At 36.1% G+C, this 17,694-nt stretch overlaps 4 protein-coding genes across 8 annotated transcripts in view; 3 read left to right on the top strand and 1 right to left on the bottom strand.

Annotated features, from left to right (window-relative positions):
- The window catches only part of LOC108737926 (glucose dehydrogenase [FAD, quinone]-like), a 9,394-nt gene extending 8,205 nt beyond the window's left edge, over nucleotides 1–1,189 (top strand). Inside the window, exons 8-9 of the mRNA XM_025981863.1 lie at nucleotides 779–1,115; nucleotides 1,174–1,189. Coding sequence (XP_025837648.1) covers nucleotides 779–795 — 17 coding nt within the window. The 3' untranslated portion in view covers nucleotides 796–1,115; nucleotides 1,174–1,189. The remainder of the gene's footprint in view (nucleotides 1–778; nucleotides 1,116–1,173) is intronic.
- Nucleotides 1–17,688, top strand: part of LOC108737924 (glucose dehydrogenase [FAD, quinone]-like) — a 19,315-nt gene extending 1,627 nt beyond the window's left edge. The window contains exons 1-3 of one of the 3 annotated variants that reach the window (XM_025981868.1): nucleotides 934–1,024; nucleotides 15,671–15,978; nucleotides 16,056–17,688. In XM_025981868.1, coding sequence (XP_025837653.1) covers nucleotides 15,688–15,978; nucleotides 16,056–17,621 — 1,857 coding nt within the window. In that variant the 5' untranslated portion in view covers nucleotides 934–1,024; nucleotides 15,671–15,687 and the 3' untranslated portion in view covers nucleotides 17,622–17,688. Of the gene's footprint in view, nucleotides 1–933; nucleotides 1,025–14,198; nucleotides 14,735–15,670; nucleotides 15,979–16,055 lie in introns of those variants that run through there. The other 2 variants (XM_018471113.2, XM_025981867.1) reach the window with 2 other exon arrangements.
- Nucleotides 1–17,694, bottom strand: part of LOC108737944 (flotillin-2) — a 100,986-nt gene that overhangs the window by 57,807 nt on the left and 25,485 nt on the right. The gene's annotated exons all lie outside the window — the stretch shown is intronic.
- LOC108737939 (glucose dehydrogenase [FAD, quinone]-like) lies at nucleotides 170–10,478 on the top strand. The gene is made up of 6 exons (XM_018471126.1): nucleotides 170–441; nucleotides 5,562–5,699; nucleotides 5,787–6,144; nucleotides 7,214–7,386; nucleotides 7,487–8,087; nucleotides 9,944–10,478. The coding sequence occupies exons 1-6, from the start codon at nucleotides 283–285 to the stop codon at nucleotides 10,456–10,458; spliced, it is 1,944 nt and encodes a 647-aa protein (XP_018326628.1). The 5' UTR covers nucleotides 170–282; the 3' UTR covers nucleotides 10,459–10,478.

Below are 17,694 nucleotides of genomic sequence, written 5' to 3'. Positions count from 1 at the left end.
AAATTGAGGTCATCAATAAGACGATTACTGTATACATACATCACAATTAATATAGCTTGTGTATTTTCATTTATAATGATAAACAAATAAAAACAGAATAAAAAACAAACAGTCTGAATTTAACTAAAGCAACCATAGATAAAAGTTCATTTCACTTTAAAATCGAATTTTTAACGTCAAAATTATTTTCCGGGATGAAAATTATCCAATGTCATGCCTGTCAACTTTTAGGAGAAATTCTATTAGATTTTTTGTTACATAGTGCGTAAATTTTAAGCAAAAATGTCCTCTAAAATACTACTATCTTCGAGTGAAAATATTGACGGAGCAATTGCTAGAGCATTTTTAACACTTATCAATGTTTTGATCATGCAAAAGACCCAATTAGTAACATCTGGTGAAGAAGCTTATCCAAAAGATTTTGGCAAGAAGCTACTTGAGGTGAATATGTCCTTAATCCAAGATATATATTATTGAATGTCCTAAATTCTGCAACCTAAAGGGAGATACAAAAATTGAGGTCATCATCGGTTTGAGTTGCTTCTTAACGTTTCTGTAGCACGAGGGGCGTGCTTCTTCAATGGTACTTCTTGGATGTTCAACATCGGAGTTGGAAAAACCTTTGAAGACACTCGTGCTAGATAAAAGTTAGGAACCAATTCCAATCGACGATGACCATTAGACCAGAATCAGGACAACATCAGTTCACCTACTGACCGCGAAGCATTTACCAATTTGAGATACAAAAATCACAATCCCTTACTTTTTTNACAAGAAGATTTTTGGAAGAAATAGGAAGATATAATATGTATACAGTTTCGCAACTTATTTTCAGTTTACAATAAAATAAGTTGTTGACGACATTGACATGCAGCAGATGTGATAAACTGCAATGTTGATTATATTAATAGAATATAAATATATTATCTATATGTAATTGGAATAATCAGTTCAGATACCCCTTTCTTCATAACAGTAATAACAGTGTAAGATGGATTCACGGAACTCTTTTAATAAATAATACGTGAGTGCAAATTTTGTTGATTATTTTGTTATTGAAAAATTGTGTATAGGGCAACCAAATACTTACTGGCCAAATTTATATAAAACTTATGGTAAAGCACAAGGTACGTACAGTATGTTACAAATATTAATTATAAATTTTGATCGAAGCTTTTTGGAATGGCAACTTACATTTGTCGGTTGGTACAAATAATAAGAAGGAGAGAGAAGTCCAAAACACATTCGATTTTCGGCCATCGTTGCCAGGCCTAAGGAAATTTCCCTAGACCTTAGGAATTTAGAATCAGCTTACCAAAAAGGAGATTTTTATTTAATTTATAATACAGGTAATAGAAGTGGCGGTAAATGTCTAGATGATGGCCCCCACCCCCGAAGGGGGTAGAGGTGGGTGGGATCGAAAGAGGAGGTCTCCCCCTCCACTGTACCATAAAAAGTTCGTGGCGGTCTCACCCCCCATAAAAAGTTATACCGAAGTGGCTGATTTTAGATATCTAGGAAGTCAGATAAGTCAGGACGGAAAGAGTAGTAGGGATATAAAACAGAGGATAATGCAGGGTCGAGTTGTCTTCAGTAAAAAGAAGTCACAATCTTGTTAAAGATGTATGTTTGGAGTGCGGTGCTGTACGGGTGCGAAACATGGATGGTGGGCGCGGTGGAAAAAAAAGGTAAGAAGTGTTAAAAATGTGGTGTTACAAGCGAATAACAAGGATGCCGTGGATGGAGAACGTTAGAAATGAAGAAGTATTAGAAAGAATAGGAGAACAGAGGACTCTATGGAAGTCAATAAGAGGTAGGCGAGATAGGTTGGTAGGACATCTTCTCAGGCATGAAGGTCTGGTTTGAGACATATTAGAGGCAGAAATATGAGTTAAGAGGAGTAGAGGTAGACCTTCATTAGATTACTGTTCGCAAGTAGTTAAGGTTGTGGGTTATTCTAGCTTTGGGGAAATGCGAAGATTAGCTCAGGATAGGAAGAAGTGGAGGTGCGTGTCCAATCAGTCTTAGGATTAACAACCAGATGATGATGAAAGGTAATTCAGTTTTTGTGTTAAATGAATTATCGTTGATTAAAGGTTATTTGCACATTCTTTTAAATACTTGTAAATAATCAAAGAAAAAGTCTCCCTTTCTGTCGTCAAATCTGCCAATGCTGATTTTTGCTGATCATCCGTTATCATCATCATCATAAGGTCTTCAGTCCTAAGACTGGTTGGATACGTACCTCCACTCTTTCCTATCCTGAGCTAATCTTCCCATTTCTCTAAAACTAGAACAATTTACATCATTAACTATTTGTAAATAGTAATCTAATCTAGGTCTACCTCTACTCCTCCTAACTCCTGTTTCTGCCTCTAATATCTCTCTGACTGGACCTTCATGCCTGAGAAGATGTCCTACCAACCTATTTCGCCTACCTCTTATTGACTTCCATGGAGTCCTCTGTTCTCCTATTCTTTCTAATACTNACAGATGTCGAACGCTGCCGAACGCGGAGGCCGATTGTGCCTCTTTGTCGCTCGTTCCGCGCTCTCGCTTGCACTTCAAGCCTTAAATGGAACGCCTCAGAGCGAGGTAATGCCGCATGAGTCATGTTTTTTCGTGCGTGCAGCCGGCTCCATCGAATTATAAAACGTTGTCATGTTAAAAATAAAAAACTGTTATGAAATAACGTTATGCATACCAAAATTTTAAATTATGTATATGACATTCGTCAAAATCCATTCATTTTTTGTAATTTACATATGTATATTGCAAGCATAAAGACAAATAATAATAGTACTGAGAACGCCGACCGGGAAAGCTTACTTTATGTATTACTTAGTGCTTAGGTACTTGGTCCTTACTTAAAATTGCAAAATTATAAATATTAAATATTTTAGAAAAAGACGAATATAAAGAGAGGAGACGAAAAATTGGAAGTGACTCATTTTCGGTATCTAGGAAGTCAGATAATCAAATACTTCAGGATGGAAGGAGCAGTAGAGATATAAAACAGATAGCGCACGGTGGAGTCGCCTTCAATTAAAGAAAGTCACTTTCATGTTCGAAAACGGTTAATTTAGAAATTCGAAAGATTATTAAAGATGTATGTTTGGAGCGCGGCGCTATACGGGTGCGTAACATGGACGGTGGACGTGCCGGAAAAAAGTTAGGTTAGGTTAGAAGCGTTCGAAATGTGGTGGTATTAAAAAGAATAAGAGAACAGATGACTATAGAAATCAATAAGAAATAGGCAGAAACAGGAATTAAGAGGAGTAGAGGTAAACATCGGAATGGCAATTTTTACAGTGATGTCGACACTATTAGATACCTGGTCGGGCATCCAGCAGGACTAACGTCGGATATACGGCAAATCCAAACTCCTGCTTGAGCAACATTCCTTTTTAATATTTAGTAAGATTGACTGTCATGTCTTGACTGGCTGGCGACAGTGATTCTTAAATTACGTGCAATTTCAAAGCATTTGTGTGTGGCACACAGCGGTCAGATGTGAAGGGTCACTTTCACAAAACTCATCAAATTGCAATTTTTAAATACAGACGCAATATAATACGTAATTACATTGTTGCCTAATACATTTCAGTTCCTAAATCGAAATAAAATGTGCATGACAAATTGCTAAGTGCATTTTAATGTGACGGTTTGAACAGAATATTTTTAACTGCCATTTCCGGTTAGTGGAAGCTATGATAATTATGTTTTTAATTAATTTAAAAGCAGAACAGTTTGAGTCACGATGTTCTTCGTGGATTCAAATTTAAAAGATCCAAAATTGCAACTATTTACTTAGGTACAATTATTGTGTTTAATCAATAAAAAAAAATGAAAATTAATACTTTGAAAAGCATTATTAATTGAAGGGATTGCTTTAATCTTAAAATACTATAATTAATGGCAAATTTTGCAACAAATTATCCGTGAGATTGGACGTATCCCCTTTCGTTTCCACTTGGGACTGTCATTTGCTGCATTTTTGAACACGTCCTTCTGAAGTTAGGAAATGCTTCATGAGTAGTAGAGACAAAATGAAAAAAGATAACCGAATGATAGTAAGCGGTGCAGCGGTTAGAGTTTGCCTAGGTATCCAAAAGATGAGGGTCGACTATACAACTGCTTGGTTGGAATTACATCTTTAAACAATCGTCTTTGTTTTCCAAAATTCTTGAGAATCTTGAACTTCCTTTGAGTCCGATAATGACAACATACTCAAATTGTGCTTGTCTGTTAGACATTAATTAGTGTAATTTTACTCCTTTTTATTTATTAGTGACAACTGCAATTCCTACCTGACATAAAAAAAACTTTTAGGTGTTTCATTCCCACCAGCCATTAATGCTCGTGGGTGTGCAATCCCTCCGGACTACGCCAGAAAGTAGGGCGGAAGGCCCTCTTCAGCCTCCTTTCAGGAATCGTGGGAATGGGTGGGTGGTGGTTCGGGTGAGAAAGATGAGACAGACGAAATGAAGACAGAGAAGAATGAAAGATTATCTGTGGAATATTAGAGCCCCAACATTTGCCTAAGTGATCCAAGGAAACCACAGAAAAACTTGAAGCGGGACTGACGGATCCGGAATCGAAACGGCGTCCTCTCGAATGCTCATCAATGGTCTAAACCTCTAGGCCATGCCGCTCGGTTATCTGACATCTCTTTTCTAAATTTACAATATTCCCTACGATGTCTATCGGGAGTTTAAATAGCCGTTTTGTCAGCAATCAGCAACCGATCTAGTCTAGTAGTAAATTGAAAGAAGAAAATAGATGCGACAGTTTTATTGCGGATTATGCCAATTTTGAACGTCCCCACCTTATCACTGTTTTCATGTTTCTCGAGCCAGTCGCTGATTGTAAAGCGATCGTCTCTCGCCCATGAAATATTGAAATATCTCTCTAAGCACCCTTCCAAATATCGAAATTTTTTTCCACTGAATCATGTATATATGTATAAACACGCATACACATATACATGCCGTAATAACATGTCGAATTGCCAAGTGAATGAGTAACAACTGCTCTCCAGCTTGGCAAGGTCCTATTAAGTAATTTTTACGTCCATGTAAGTCCGTATATCGACGGTGCCTACTGCCGGTGCATCACATAGGCATACTCTAATCGTAAGGCGTTCAAAACTTTCTCCAGAGGCGAATCCTAAAGTCAAAAGTTGCCAACGAGACGGTCATTCATTCGTTTTTCTAACGCGGATCGCGACACTCGAAGACGAGATGCACTTTCGTTAAGTGTTTACTTGCAGTGAAATTGCGAAACGTTTGACAACGGTGCTTGTATAAGTGATTTCAATGCGCGGCTGTTACAGAAGATTAACTATATTGACGAGGCCGATGACGCGAGTGCATCTGTAACGGAATTCCACGGATTAATGTTAGATAAGTATGTAAAAACATTATAAAAAATTGAATCCCAGCGACTGTCTTCTAAATTGTATGCCAATTGACTTTAATACTTATTAACGNTTTTTTAATGGGGCAGTTTTTGGCAGTTACTTATTAGGATTAAAGGATTAAAGACCTTATTGTTCACAGGGATCCAGAAAAGAATTTGACTTCATAATAGTTGGCGCTGGAACGGCGGGTTCCTTAATAGCAAGGAGAATGTCGGATTATTTAGATTTCAAAGTTTTACTAGTGGAAGCTGGTGCAGTACCATCAACGACTTCCATCGTATGAAACTAGAACTAGAAAAAAAAAAATATAATCCATGGGTTTATTTTTTTTATTCATTTTTTGATCTGATTTCAATATCTGTAGGTTCCCTATGTGTTCTATACGATACCATTTACCAATGAGGACTGGCAATTTCGTACAACTAAGCAAACGAACGCCTGTCAGGGTTATCAGGGCAAGATGTGTGCCATCCATAGGGGTAAGTCAATTGGAGGGACCAGTTCAATCAACAACATGCAATACGTCAGAGCAAACCCTCGCGACTTTGACCGTTGGCTCATTGGAAGTATAGAAAAATGGGACATGGACACCGTCACTCCTCTGTATAACAATCTCGAGTCCTGTCGATCAGACCACTGCAGTGGCTATGGAACGGACGGGCTCATTAATCTTGAGACTATAACCGACAAAAGTCATCATATTTTGGATTTACTAAAAAACGGTAAACGTTATTCTTCTAAATCATCTCTTCTATGTATTGCAATTGGAATTTTCTAATTGAAAATTGCTTTTTTCTCTTGTTTCAAACCCCACGAAAGCGCCAACTATAAATCGCAACGATCGAATAGCGCGCGCTTCCCCCACTTTATTTTCTGTTACATATTTCCGTTGCATTCACAAAATTAGTCCCATATACCGAGCGATTAGTTGCTTTTTATCAAAAGCATGCTTACTCAGTCAGTATCATAGTTGCTTGTCTATTTGTCTTCCTATTCTTCGTTATTCCAAAGCCGATGTACCCAATTTACTCGCTCGATAAAAGCTTTAACAGATAAATAAAAAACCGACCAAGTGCGAACTGGATTCGCGCACCAGGGTTCCGCATAAATTTGTAGGTATGTAAATAGGTTATCCGTCACGGGAATTGAATCTGGAAGATTTTTCCCACTTTTTCTGAGTATTTTTAAACTTTCTTCCAAAATTACCCCCCAAACGTATAATTACAATATTACAATTAAATAATTATTTTTCTATGATATAACTACAATTTGCGGGTTTCGGATTTTTCCCTTAATTTGTGCTATAAGACATGGCTTCTTGCCAAATTCCATGTGGGTCAAGTATCCTCTAGGTTTTGACTCCTTTCGAGTGTCAAAATGTGTGGCATCTTTTGCAAGCTTGAGTATCTGATATAAATATCAACTTGATATCTTCACGCGTTCCTGAAAAAAAGGGTCTTGACAGACAGACAGACAGACAGACGGGCAACGAAGATCCTATATGGGTTCTTTTGTTCCATTTGGGGTACGAAACCCTAAAAATTGAAGAAGTGGATGATTTATGGTCACTAGTCGAGTCGAGTGTTAATCCGATTGCTGCAATTTTGTAGGTCGAATGTAAAATAAACTTTAACGAATTACATTTCCATCCGTTTTACATTTTCGCTGTTCTATTAGGATTATTTAATTGTGGAGCAAGGACCTCTTTGAATTTTATCGTCACTTCTGTACCCTTATCCATGGAGCGAGTGTCTAAGACTACTTATTTTCTGTTTCATATGCTATTTTTAGGCATAGAAGCTATAGGGGCTGGTAATGTTTCCGATGAGTATACAAATTTGGGATACTTTCACACAAAGGCTTTCGTTAAGGATGGACAACGCAATAACTTCGCCAAAGCTTTCCTGTCTCCAATAAAGAACCGAAATAATCTTTACTTCATGAGTAACGCTACAGTTCTCAAGGTATTTCTTTATACTTCCATAGTTCCTTAATTTCCTTCAGACCAATATTTCGTAAAAACTGTATGCTGCCTTTTTACTTAAATTTTATATTGTTGTTAAGGTTCTATTTAATTCGAACGACGGTAAAAAAGCTACAGGGATTGAAGTTGCCGTGGGAGGTAAGATTTTTAACATCAAAGCGAAACGAGAAGTAGTTTTAACAGCTGGATCTATCAACACACCTAAAATCCTGATGATGAGTGGAATAGGCAAGGCAAAACACCTTCGTAGTATCGGTATTGAACCAATTGCAGACCTTCCTGTGGGGGAAAACCTCCAGATACAAATCACGTTTCCAATTTTTGTTGGACTCAAGCACGATATCGACGAGTCGACCCAAGAGGCCGAAATAATAGATTCCATTTACGAATATGTGAGATATAAACGGGGAAAAGTTGCTAAAACGAACGTCCATGGTCTCGTGGGATTATTAAACATGAAGACAGTCCCGTACGATAATCCAACGATATTAATGTATCACTATTATTTTCGGAAGAAAGATGCTCTCTTTGAAGAATACTTAAACAAAATGAATTTGCAAAAGGAAATTGTCAAATCGCTTATGCGACACAATCAAGAGAATAGTATCATTATATTTATGCCAACTCTTATAAAACCAAAATCGAGAGGAAAGGTTCTTCTCAACTGTACTAACAAAGAACGTAAGATATTACAATCAATAACATATCAAATTAAGGATGTATGGGTGGTTCAGTCGGAAGCAAATTAAACAAATGAAATATGAACGTTTACATTGTTGGTTTAGATCTTTAGATCTTATTTGGTTTCATCAGTGCCCCACAGGCTATGTAGCTAAATTATTGAGGAAACCGATGAAACTTCTAAAGAACGAGTTGAAGTCATATCCAAATACATCACACAGTGTAACTGTGTCTAATGCTTTGAAGTACATCAGTTACAGCAAATATCTATACAATTGACGATGAACTGCTTGTATTTGGATATAATATACTAAATTTGAGGAAAATTAAACATTTTCATTTACTATGAAAAAAAGGTCAGGCCAGTTATGAAATTAAATTATTCATTTTCGAGTTCAAAATGGACCAAAAAGGCATTTATCAGCTTTTAAAACTTACTTGAGGTGAATATGTCCTTAATCCAAGATATTATTGAATGTCCTAAATTCTGCAACACAATGGGAGATACAATAACTGAGGTCGTAATCGGTTAGAGTTGTTTCTTAACGTTTCTCTAGCACGAGGGGCGCTCTTCTTCAAAGGTACTTCCTGGATGTTCAGCATCGGAGTTCGAAGAACCAACTCCAATCGACGACGACCATTAAACCCGAATCAGGAGAGCATCAGTTCACCTACCGACTGCGGAGCATTTACCAATTTGAGATATAAAAATCACAATCTTTTACTTTTTTTAATTGGGCAGTTACTTATTAGGATTAAAGGCATTTATCAGCTCAGTTCCTTCAGGAACAATTGTTAAACTTTTCTCAGTATTTTAAAAATCTGTATCAGTGAACCATACATCCTTAAACTTTGAATGCGGTAAGTTGCTGCAGTAGTAAACCCTAGGAGTCAATCCTTTTAAATGACTGTTAATAGATTTTTTGTGACGATTAACTCCTGGATACAAAATAGAAACTGATTTGACTACTTTCTGGTTGTCATATATCCGTCAGATGTCCGTCAAAATATTCAATTTAATAAGAATCGTCTATTGACACTATCGTTAACAGTCGTTGATACAAATGAAAATACATTCAGTTCGTTAGTAAACAGCAGAGGGGTGTTATTAAGCGAAGTCATAAAATTGATTTTTAGACGTTCTGAAGTACTGATGAAATTTTACTTCATCATCTATTAATTCCTTATACATTATGTCTGATCCGGTTGGCCTAAGGATTTTTCCTCGGGAATCTGACACTGCCCAGTCATACGGACGTCTGGGCGTCTTTTGAAGATTTCCCCTCTTTTTGTATTTTGTGGTAATCCTTTGCCAACTGAACGTTAACGAGTGCTAATCATTACGTACAATGGACTTGCCTACGTATCAGCTGTTACGAAGGTCACAAATAGGTATGTGTGTTTCGTCAGTTGAGGCTTGCTATACCGAAAGACGATAAGACAAAGCGGCAACTGTTCTCAAATGACTAGTTAAACGGGGTACTTTCTGTGCGTACTTTTTACATCCCATCACGAGATGTACTCTAATATTTAATATTTCGGGATACTGTATAACGTAAAAAATTCTTATTCGATTTTTCTATCCAATAAACATTTGTGCACTTATTGTTTTAATCTTCCTGCTTCTTTTTGTTTTCCTTATCTTCTCCATCGCCTCATTTTCTTCTTCAAGTAAAAAAGCAATAACTACTAAATCAGTAGGAGAATAATTTTTAAACATCGCATCGTATCAACTGTCCAAAATTTAACTGATGGTCAGCTGCTGTATAACTTGAATACAACATAAAACTGACGGACATTTGCCGGACGGATAGTGTGAACCAGCTTTTACAACGCAATTTCTTATTTATTTGAAGGAAACCCACCCGTAGTGATGGCCAACTTCTTTTCCGACCCTAACAACGAAGATTTGCAGACCTTACTATCAGCATTTCACTACACCCTCAAACTTATCGACACTCAACCGTACAAAACATATAAGGCTACCCTATTGAACATCGACATACCGCATTGCAGAAACTTCAAATTTTGTAGCGAATACCACATGAGATGCATGATTAAAAGTTTAGCTCATCCGTCATCGAATATTGCTGGAACCACGAAAATGGGAACAATATGTGAACCAGACACCGTTTTAGATGATTTTATGTACGTCAGAAAGGTGAGAAATCTGAGGGTTGCAGACGCAAGCGTTTTTCCTGAAATAGTGTCCGGAAATACGCAGGCTACTGAGGCCATTGTGGCAGAACGAGCTGCTGAGTACATGAGAAAGAAATGGGTTAAGAATTATAACAGCGTGTTTCCCATTGAGGTTAACGATCCTGAAAGTTATGAATCCTTAACTGCATGTTTGTCCTGTGAGAAACTATGAGAAATAAATTACGTACTGTTGCTGACAGGTACCTATTTTCGAAATAAACGTTTTTATTTGAGTAATATTTTTATTAGAGATGCTTCTGATAGTGATTTTGCTAGTTATCGGATAACTGGGTACCCGGCAGAACCACTACGAATAATGGTTCGCGTCTTTGTCCTGGCAGGTTCACCAACGTCCTGTTCAAAAAGTCGTGAAGTTGACACAATCAACAAATGAAATTTTAATTCTTGGTTGACGGATTTTCAATGAGAGGCTTGAGTTGAAACCTCTGAAATGAGCTTATAATGTTTATAATCACTAAAAGTCTATAAGGTGACAAAATAATAAATTATCGTTAATCAAACTCTAATACACTAACAAGCGACAGAAATTTTAACAGTTCGGTCATACTGATGTACTCATATTTTACGAGAAAAAGTAAACACATGAATTATATCGAAATAACAAATGATTTAGCATAGTCATCATCATCATAAGATCGTCAGTCCTAAGACTGGTTGGACACGCACCTCCACTCTTACTATCCTGAGCGAATCGTCGCATTTCCCTAAAACTAGAATAACCCACATCCTTAACTATTTGTGAATAGTAATCTAATCCAGGTCTACCTCTACCCCTCCTAACTCCCGTTTCTGCCTCTAATATGTCTCTGATTATATATTCATGCTTGAGAAGGTGTCCTACCAACCTATCTCGCCTATATCCTATTGACTTCCATAGAGTCCTCTGTTCTAATCTTTTTAATACATTTCTAACCTTCTCTACCCACGGTATCCTCATGATTCTCCTGTAACACCACATTTCGAACGTTTCTAACCTTTTCTTTTCCGTCACATCCACCATCCATGTTTCGCACCCGTACAGCGCTGCGCTCCAAGCATATAAATTTAACAATCTTTTTCGAATTTCTAAATTAACATAGAAGCATAGAAGTGACTTCTCTTTATTGAATGCGACTCGACCCTGCGATATCCTCGGCTTTATATCCCTATTATTCCTTCCGTCCTGACTTATCTGACTTGATACCTTAAATCAGCCACTTTAGCATAGTAATAAATAAATAATACAAGTTAGGACAAACGACCTATACCAATATAATCTTAATTACCAATCTTTATTAGGTTCGTTGTCTGATTTTTCTTTTTTCCCTCTGGTAGATTAATCGGCACTGCCTTTCTTTGTTTTTTTTTTCAAAATTTCGCTAACAATCGATAGATAGTGCTATTATTAGTCCTACTTTGGTAAAAACTAGCCTAAAGTTTTTTGATTACACTATACGAGTATAATAAATTTATAACAATGAAGCATATCTATTATTAGTAAACCGATAATATCTCTGACATAACAAAACAGGGTCGCGACCCTTGTGAACGTTTGTAGAAAGTTGAAATGTTTTAATTAACTCTACAAATTACTACTATCGATTCTTTTGACATCTAACCAATAATTTCGTATATTTTAGACTGTTGTGAAAGTTTGATACAATGTCTCTATTTATGCATACAATTAACTGTAAGCGCAACCACAGGTTTGATATAACATTACGAAATATGGGTACGTATGTACATCAAAATGCATCATTACAAAATTTACTTGCAATATTACAGTTTAATGTCATGACAGTGTTTTTAAAGGTTTAATTGTTGACCTCAAACTGACGAAACTTGACTGGTTGAATAAATGAGAAAATGGAACAAAACTAATGTCATATATACAAAAGCATTTACAGTTTATTTATAAAAAAATTGTTCCACAAGTTCTTTTTGAGTGTTTCCGAATTAATATACACACCACTTTGTTTTAATACGAAAAATTGGGAGATTCCACATAAATAAGTAATCCTAAAATGTAGCATCGTGCTCCAGATGGCGATCACTGCGTCATTTGTAGTATTTTCTAAAACGCACTGTTAAAACAGCAGGTAAAAGTTGGTCTGTGTTCTGTCGAAGCTGCTTGCGACGCGCTGATGAGATCCAAAAAGATCGAAATCGCGATCCGCGTCTGGCAGTTTCGACAGAATACAGACCACTTCGAATTATGTTAATTGCTAGATATTTACTAATTTCGATTTATCGCTGGTTAATCCAAACTAATAAGATTCGAATTAGAAATTTTAAGGTCGAATTTGGTCACTTTTTGCCATTCGTGTTTGAAAATGACAAGGAGGACATAGTAAAAATTAAACTCAATATTATTAGAAGTACTCCTTAACTTAATGTTATAAAAGAAATTTCAAATTCAATTACACGAGATTTTTTACGTTACCCATAGGTACCTCACATACTGGGGTACCCAAAAAGAATTTCACCCCAACTTCACTATAACAGAGGGGTGCTTTTAAGAAGAAAATCCGTTTGCTACATTTATAAAATAAGACAGACTTGTCTGAAACATCTTCATCTTTGGGTAACATTTTCTGTGCTCGGGTAAGATTGTTTTTGAAGTCGGTTGAAATATTAAGTATTTAGTTTCTGATTTGTCCATTATTTTAATTTTTTTTAAGTTTAGACATCTATTATGTTAAAAGTATTACACAAATTAAATAGGTAAATGTGCTCATTTAAATTTCAAAAGAGGATTTAAGCAAATAGCAGGAACAGTAGGTACCTATAAGTTGAAGAAGAATGTGTTTTCCCACACATTTAGTCGAAGTGACTATTTACTATTTCATTGAAAAAGAAATTGTGTCTTTTCCTAAATTGCAAAAGAGACAAAAGAAAGTAAATAAATAAAAGGAGTTCCCATTAAATATTTATTTTAGCATATGAATATTTATGCACGTAAATGTTACTGCGTGACGTAGACCATTGCTACATTGTAAAATAAATAATTAAAGATGCATTACAATTAACACAAACAATTTAAATTACTTTATAATTTCAATTTTATCAGTGTTTGGTAATACCAAACGGATGAATGATCATAAAAATAAACAAATTGTATTACACAAATTACATGTGCCTAAGGTAAATTTTGTATGTCATTATTATACTATAAAATTAGATATTTAACCGTAGATAGCACGTACTGTTATAATATAAAGAAAAAATGGAAATTTCTGTGGAAACTGCCAAAAACAAACACTACAACTGTGTGGATTAAAACTGAAATCAGAAACGTTAAAATAAAAGCCTATTTTGCATACTTATGTGTAATTCTCTCAAAATAAAGATTCCTTAATAAAATAAAAATAAATAAAATCAATGATTAGGCAAGTTATGTACTTGAATACCATATCTTTAGCGAAAGTGAGAGGGTTTTCCTTGATTTCATTTAGGAAGAAAACGAAACATTCCCTCAGGTTATTTTGCATTTCGAGGTAGGAAGGAAGGGAAAATCACACAGAAATTATCATAGCAAAAAATAGGTTGTCTGTAAAGTCGGTTTACTGACGATAGTTGAACGTGACAACGTCATAAGAAAATACTGATNACCTTTAACAACCTTTTTCGAATTTCTAAATTAACCGTTCGCGAGCATAGAAGTGACTTCTTTTTATTAAAGGCGACACGACCCTGCGCTATCCTCTGCTTTATATCCCTACTACTCCATCCGTCCTGACTTGTCTGACTTCCTAGATAACTAAAATCAGCCACCTCTCCTAATTTTTCGTCTCCTATCTTTATATTCGCTCTTTCCCTACTTTTTCTTCCTTTGCATACCAGTATTGTAGTTTTACTTTTATTTATTTTCATACAGTACTGATCTGTCAGAGCCGCTTCCATTTTATTTAAAGCTATCTCTAGGTCCTCCTTGCCAGATGCTAATACTGCTAATCAGCCGTCATAATGATCGATAAAAAACATCGTTTCAATAAATGAATCAAAAAGAGACAATCTCAATTTTATACTTTTAACCAATGTACGCTTTTACTTGCAATCAAAAACAGTACGGTCAATAACTTTTAGCGGTTACTGTACACCAGATTACTTAGGTTATCACGGTATAATAATGAAAATCAATAAACACACAAGACTGCATGAAACATGAAAAGAGATAATTATAGACACAAATACATTGTATATTGTGTGTGGTTACAAATTTATAGCGATTGTTACCGTAAAATAGGATTTACTGTTATAAAGAAAAGAGGCAATCGTTTGCTTGGTATGAAGTCAGCAGCCTCATTTACCTTCACTGCTCTGTTCGCGTGTTCTCAATCGACAACATCAGTAACAAGATACCGTTAAGAACTTTATAAGAGTTTAACATCAGCAAATGTGAACGAAGTTTGTTTGTAACTAGTATAAGAAGCATCATCTGTAAAAAGGTAGGAAGACAATACAAATTTGTAAGTGCTAGATCACTTGTGAGAAGTAAGCTACCTATTAATATAACAGAGAGTACATATTATCTTGATTGGATCTCATTAGTTTTGAAAAAGTTTTTAGGCAACAGTTCTATGTTTTCGAAAAGGGACTCGACTTTAACTGAGACCTTCATTCAGGTTTGGGCACTTTTCATGAAAATCAGGAATAGATATTTTTAACCCCAACGGAAAGTGCAGAAAACTCAATTATCCTGGAATTTGATTTTCTCTTACTTTTTCAGTTCGATGATATTTCCGATTACAAAATTTTCCTCTCTTTCGACTTCTGAGCTCATAAATATACATTCTTATTTATAAACAGTCCCTTGGCTTGCAAAGTACTCTTCGAAGGTCAAGTTTAAAGTCGCATTCAAGGTCATACTAATTTCCCTTCCAAAAGCATACCACGTTTATCTAAACGTTTTCCAAAATAATGAAATACATTTCAGATATTCTATTGTTTCAAGATAAATAAGTCACATAAACAAATTAAGACCTTGTAGGACAATTTGGACGTAACAAATTGAAAATTGGGCCACTTGCAATTTCCACATACCTCATTTTTTTTTGTCATTTTGTAGTTTCTTCAGAAGTTACAAATTTACTTGTATGTACTTCTACGAAAGGTAAATTTCGCTACTTTTGTGAGACCAAACGTTTAAAAGTTCATGTTCAGTTGCCACCAGTACATAAAGACTGTACAAGGTGTTCTAATAATAATTCCGCAAGTGGAGTCGTGGCTTTCGTTAAATAAATTATACCGGATGCTCAAAAATTGTTAAACTAGTCACTCATCCGCAGAAATTTATTAAATATCTATAATAAGTAATTGAACACCAAATTTTTTTTTCAAGGGATTTTCATTGTCTTAGTTTATTTTACTTTATTATCTCTTAGTTTTATACTACAACAAAATGGAAAATTTATCGGCGATCATGCCCAATTGTACCCAACTTGACGGTGTATCTGAGCATCTTTTCATGGCCCTGATGAATATTCTGGTTGCTGCCAAATGTTCTTTTCCAAGTCCTGAGAAAGACTACCCTCTAGATTATGGCCCTAAATTGACGGATGAAGAAGAGTTTGACTTTATTGTAGTTGGCGCAGGAACTGCTGGATCCGTGGTAGCTAGTCGACTTTCTGAGATACAAGATTGGAAAGTCTTACTGTTAGAAGCCGGAGGATATCCAAGTGCTACCAGTGAGGTAAGTTAATTACGAAAAAACGACGTGATAAGCGAAAGTAGGTTTGAGTCATTTTCATTCAAATTTAATATTTCAAGATTCCATCCTTGCTGTTTTCCCTTCAAGGAACTAAAGAAGATTGGCAGTACGTAACAGAGCCGAGTCCGACATGTTGCTTGGGTTTGAAAAATAAAAGATGTTTCTGGCCACGTGGCAAGACACTTGGAGGCAGTAGTGCACTCAACGTGATGCTTTATCTCAGAGGCAATAAAAACGATTACGACCGATGGGAGGAAATGGGCAATGAAGGCTGGAACTACGACGCGGCAGTAAAATACTTTCAAAAAGTTGAAAGGCTTGCTGACGACTCGTTGAAGAAGCACAAATTTTTTGGAGAAAATGGATATTTGACATTAAGTACATCAGAGGTGAAGTTCACTTTGAAGAAATCAATAAAACAAGCTGCAAAAGAAATAGGTCTAAGCACTCCCGAATTTGAAAGTTCGTTGGGATTTTTCGATGCCCTTCTTTCTATAGAAAATGGCGTAAGATGTAGTGCAGCTAAGGCATATTTGAGAAACGTTAAGAATCGACAAAATCTTTATTTGGCTACCGAGGCGTATGTCAAAAAAGTCTTATTTCAACCAAATACCAAAAAAGCATCAGGGGTTGAAGTGTTCATCAATGGTAAAACTCTTAAACTCAGAGCCAAAAAAGAGGTGATATTATCCGCTGGCTCCATAAATTCGCCACACCTGCTAATGAACTCTGGAATAGGCCCTAAAGATCATCTTGCACAGCACAAAATATCATTAGTCCAGGATCTCTGGGTTGGAAATAATCTACAAGATCATATGCATGTTCCTCTCCTTTTAGAATTAGATGAAGACGTCGATGAACAGAAACGAATTGCCGATCACCTCTTTAATTATTTCGTTCACAGAAAAGGACCAATTGGTGGAGTGTCGCTTACGAATTTCGTCGGATTTGTTAACACAAAGAACGACTCTGTCTACCCCAACATTCAGTACATTCCACTGCTTCTTCCGAAAACAGATCAATATCTGACAGCAGAGGTACATCGTGTGTTTGGGATGGAAGACGCTCAAATTCAAAAAGAAAAAAAAGTTCTTGAGCACCGAAGTCTTCTTAGAATGATCATTGTTAACACATACCCCGAATCTCGAGGAAGGGTTGAACTGAAAACCAACGACCCATTTGAGAAACCTCTTATACATCCCGGTTATTTTACTGATCCAGATGGAAAAGACCTTCAAACGATGGTAGAAGGAATCAGATTATTTCAAAAAATTATCAAAACGTCAGCTTTTAAAAAACACAACCCGAAAGTTATCGAGCCAGTGTCTCCTAACTGTAAACATCTAAAGTTTGATACTGACGATTATTGGAAATGTATCATAAAAGACATAGGTGCCACGACATACCATCCCGCAGGTACTTGCAAGATGGGACCAAAAGAAGACCACTCGTCCGTCGTAAGTTCGAGATTGACCGTTCATGGTGTTCATAATTTGAGAGTCATTGATGCATCAATAATGCCAAAGATTGTCAGTGTAAATCTCAACGGGCCCACATTCATGATTGCCGAAAAAGGAGCAGAGTTGATCAAAGAAGACTGGCAAAACGTACGAGATGAATTGTGACTCATTCCTGAGCACTGAATTTATACAAACGACTGATCCATTTTTAATATAAAATAATAGATATACATATTAA

This window comes from Agrilus planipennis, unplaced genomic scaffold (assembly GCF_000699045.2).
Source record: "Agrilus planipennis isolate EAB-ADULT unplaced genomic scaffold, Apla_2.0 scaffold120, whole genome shotgun sequence".
NCBI lineage: Eukaryota > Metazoa > Arthropoda > Insecta > Coleoptera > Buprestidae > Agrilus > Agrilus planipennis.
Note: the sequence above shows the minus strand (reverse complement) of the source record. Positions and strands in the feature narration are given on the sequence as shown.

What these genes read in the sequence shown, in the direction of transcription:
- LOC108737939 (XM_018471126.1), top strand. Translation starts at nt 283, where the DNA reads ATGTCCTCTAAAATACTACTATCTTCGAGTGAAAATATTGACGGAGCA. An exon ending in GTAACGCTACAGTTCTCAAG is followed by an intron (nt 7,387 to 7,486) that starts GTATTTCTTTAT and finishes ATTGTTGTTAAG; the next exon opens with GTTCTATTTAATTCGAACGA. An exon ending in CAACTGTACTAACAAAGAAC is followed by an intron (nt 8,088 to 9,943) that starts GTAAGATATTAC and finishes ATTTATTTGAAG; the next exon opens with GAAACCCACCCGTAGTGATG.